General features: G+C 31.0%; 1 protein-coding gene across 1 annotated transcript; it reads left to right on the forward strand.

The window, feature by feature from the left end:
• Positions 1-2,924: 2,924 nt before the first annotated feature.
• Positions 2,925-4,231, forward strand: LOC131058287 (probable carboxylesterase 15). The gene has a single exon (XM_057992167.2). The coding sequence runs from the start codon at positions 3,064-3,066 to the stop codon at positions 4,066-4,068; it is 1,005 nt and encodes a 334-aa protein (XP_057848150.2). The 5' UTR covers positions 2,925-3,063; the 3' UTR covers positions 4,069-4,231.
• The last annotated feature ends 401 nt before the right edge of the window (positions 4,232-4,632 follow it).

Here is a 4,632-nt window from a genome sequence, read left to right on the forward strand (position 1 = left end):
AATATTCAATAAGCAAAAAAAAAAAATTTAAAAACTTGTTTATACACATTATATGAAAACAATATTAAATGAGAATAATATATTTTAAATCAATGACTGGTCTATTTTTATATAATTTATAAAGACAATAAAAAATAAACATTTATCTCACCAAGAAAAATTTAATCCATAAAACATATACTTTTAATAGTAACTAATTTATTCTTATAATATCACTTAAATATTATAAATATATGTTAAAATATTGTAAAATGTAATATTTAATTGAAATAGATCAAATCAAATGTGCACACATCTAATGGAGACATAGATAAAGCTAAATCTACATACTGGACTTTAAGTTATAACAGGATAATAATACCACATCATAAAGTAATATATATTATGCTTACAATAAGCATGGAGGAAAATGTGAAGAAACTCAAAAAATATTTATCATTATTATTTTATTTTTTTAACACTAAAAGATCCTTCTACATTGTGAGATAGAAATTTATTTAAAATAATTCAAACAAACAGTCAACCATCATTAACCATGCCACTTAATTTATTGATTCTTGTTGGAAAATTAAAACAATCTACAATCTCATCATGTCACTTAATTTATCTATTCTTTTCATCATGTCATTTAAATTTATAAATCTTATTTGATTTTTCAAAGTCAAACAAACCAGAATGTGAATAAATCTAACCAGCATGTCTATAAATCTATTTTAAGGAGTTGGTGAGATTTCAACCTCATCCTTTCCTCTTTTATTCACAACTCACCATGTAATAGAAACAAGTTTACAAATTAAAGAGACCACAGAGAGTGTTTTTGTGTCAATTGTAAAATCAAAGCAGTGAGCTAAGAATGGGCATAGAGAAAGAAATTCAAGTACCAACTTTGGTGGAAGACTTTGCAAGGGCACTAAAACTTTATGATGGTGGAACCATCATTCGCACCAAGGACAATCTCATTGTGAACATTCCTCCCTCCCTACAAAACCATGATGTTAAAAGTAGAGATGTTGTAATAAATGTGGAACTAGACATTTAGGTTCGCTTCTTCCTCCCTCCCCCTAAGCCCGCCTCCTCCAAGCTATCTCTTGCCCTCTTTTTTCATGACGATAGATTTTGTTTCCTTTCTCCTTCATTTCTTTCTTCCCACTCCTTTTGCCAAAAGTGGGCTTCCACCTTAGGAGTAATGATAGCAATGATATGCATCTAACATCATGATATGAGTTATTCTTACAAATCTATAAACTCAAGATCTAATTTAAAGAAATATTTGTAGAGTTGTTCAAGTTGTTGCAAAACATATTTCTCTCTCTAATATTACCTCTAGAAATTGTATACATACTTCCAACTTCCATTTTTTTATACTACAATTTTATAATTTTATTGATCAAAATGAAATTTTGAATGATTAATAAATTATATTAAGGAAACCAAATATTTTCTTACTACCTATTTTTGTATTAAATTGGTATATTTTATTTCTATTGGTCACACAATAGTTTATCACGATCCATAGCTTGATAAGAGTTTAACCTTTTAATAGGAGTAATATTTGAAGGGGCTCGCGTTTCCTTGTAGTTGTATTGATGTCAAACATCCAAATTGATTAAGATACATACAATTTTTTTGTTGATGGCTCCATTTATTTTTTAAATTCTATAAATAGCAAAGTAGGTTGACTAGTCAGCTCATGATGTGTCCAAAATATTCTATTGCTAATATTATAATGGACATATGAAAAAAGATAAACACAATCTTGTAGTAAAGTTCTTTTACAAATAGTTGGTGATAATAAAACTATGTTATTTTTAAAGCTATGTATATATTCTCATTTTAATAATAATTTCAAACTCAAAACAAGGATAATGTGCTAAACACACAATAAAACATTTTTAGAGTGTCCTAAAATAATATAATCATTAAATTTTCTAGAAAGTATCTTAATTGACATTTAAGATCCGATGACCTTGTATCTATTAGTTTTCATGGTTGTCAAAGCTAGACTATGTAATGATAATAAAAAATAGGTAGACATAGTCATGTCCATGTTTTTGATAGCTTGAGTTGCACTTTTATTCAAAGCCAGACTATGTAATGATAATTAAAAATAGGTAGACATAGGCATGTCCATGTTTTTGATAGCTTGAGTTGCACTTTTATTCAATGATTTCATCTATACACGCTACATAAGAAAAATATTCAATAAGAAAATATTTTTTTTAATAAACAATAATCCCATTTATACACATTACATGAAAACAATGTTAAATAAGAATAATATATTTAAATCAATGATGGGTCTATTTGTATATAATTTATAAAGAAAATATTTATCTCACCAAGAAAAATTAAGTCAATAAAACATATACTTTTAATAATAAACTGATTTATTGTTTTTAATCACTTAAATATTATAAATATATGCTAGATTATTGCAAATTGTAATATTTAATTGAAAACGGAACAAATAAAATGTGCATGCATCTAATGGAGACATAAATAAATCTAAATCTACATGCTTGACTTTACTATAAGAAGACAATAATGCCACATCATAAAGAAATATATATTATATTTCCACTAAAGATGGAGGAACATGTGGAGAAACTCAGAAAATATTTATCATTGTTGTATTTATTTATTTTTCATGGAAAATTTAAAACAATCTACAATCTCATCATGCCACTCAAATTTATAAATCTTATTTGATTTTTCAAAGTCAAACAAACCTGAATGTGAATGAATCTAACCAGCATGTGAATAAATCTATTTTAAGGAGTCGGTGAGATTTTAGCAAGAAAAATTCTTTCCAGACCCCACCCCACAATCTCATCGTTTCCTCCATTATTCAAAGTAGCTATATGAACACAGCTGACCATGAAAGACAAACAAGTTTACAGATTAAAGAGACCATGGAAAGCAGCTCACCATGAAAGACAAACAAGCTTACAGATTAAAGACAATGGAGAGCAGCTCAGCATGAAAGAGAAACAAGTTTACAGGTTAAAGAGACCACCGAGAGCTTTTTTGTGTCAATTGTAAAACCCAAACAGTGAGCTGAGAATGGGCATAGAGAAAGAAATTCAAGTACCAAATTTGGTGGAAGACTTTGCAGGGGCACTAAAACTTTATGATGATGGAACCATCATTCGCACCGATCAGGACAATCTCATTGTGAACGTTCCTCCCTCCCTACAAAACCAAGATGTTAAAAGTAGAGATGTTGTAATAAACGAGGAATTGGGCATTTGGGTTCGCTTCTTCCTCCCCTCCCCTAAGCCCGCCTCCTCTAAGCTATCTCTTGCTCTCTTCTTCCATGGCGGTGGCTTTTGTTTCCTTTCTCCTTCATTTCTTGCTTCCCACTCCTTTTGCCAAAAGTGGGCTGCCACCTTAGGAATAATGATAGTTTCAGTGAATTACAGATGGGCTCCAGAGAATCGCCTTCCTGCAGCTTATGAGGACTCCATGGCTGTACTCCAATGGCTTTTCTCCGCCTCTGATCCATGGCTCAATTACCACGCTGATCTCAGCAATGTGTTTCTTATTGGGGAGAGCTCAGGAGGGAATATAATCCATCATCTTCTTATGCGAGCCCATGCTTGTGATTCCTTTGACAATATTAGAGGAGCGATTCTGATTCAGCCCTTCTTTGGAGGGAAAGATCGTACCCACTCGGAGAATGTGTGTCCAAGGGATGTTTTGGTGAATGTGGAGGCTTGTGATACATTTTGGAGATTGGCTTTGCCATTTGAAGCGCATGGAAATAGAGATCACCCATTCAGCAATCCAGTCATGTATTTTCCTTTGGAGTTGAGTAGCGTAATTGGGTTTCCTCCCATGTTGGTTGTTTTGGGAGGCAAGGATTGTTTGAGGGATAGAGGAGAAGAGTACTACGAGGCTATCAAAGTCTGTGGGAAGTGTAAGAGTATTGATTTGATTGTGTTTGAGAAGGAAGAACATGGGTTTCATCTTTCTTTCAATGAAACAGACCCTGATAATCAGGAGTACTCCAACAATGGCAGATTAATGCACGAGGCGGCTCTATTTGTGTCTTCCAACAGCCATTGAGCTCGCTTTATATTTTAGGGTTTGGATCTTTTTAACCGTCATGCAAATATGTTCTCGTTAATCCAAGCAATGTTAATGAAGTCTGGACATTACAAACCTCCGTGTACTCACTAAGTTTGGATCTTTACTTATTTGCTAGTTTTTATTTCTGTAACGACGACTGTTTTACCCTCTGGCCTGTTTTATCAGTGTATGGCTTTTTAGAATACCAAAAATTTATTATATGGTCAAAGCTTGAAAACCTAATCTTTTTTCAATGTTTTTATTCCACTACATTATCTTCAAGTTTTGATTTCTTGCACTAAATTAAAATGTCTACAACCAAATTGTGGATTTGTTTTTCTTATACATATATATTGAAAAGTATATATATATTTTTCAATAGTATTATTTATGTATTTTGATTTATTCAATATGTAAAGTATAATAGTTGTATAATACTATTTTATATTTATTTATAGATTCTATGTGCAACTATTTTATTTTATTTTTACATCTTTGATTGTACATGTTCTAACACATCTACTTTATTTTATTATAATTAATTCATTCTTATAATTAAAT

Source organism: Cryptomeria japonica, chromosome 9, assembly GCF_030272615.1.
Source record: "Cryptomeria japonica chromosome 9, Sugi_1.0, whole genome shotgun sequence".
NCBI lineage: Eukaryota > Viridiplantae > Streptophyta > Pinopsida > Cupressales > Cupressaceae > Cryptomeria > Cryptomeria japonica.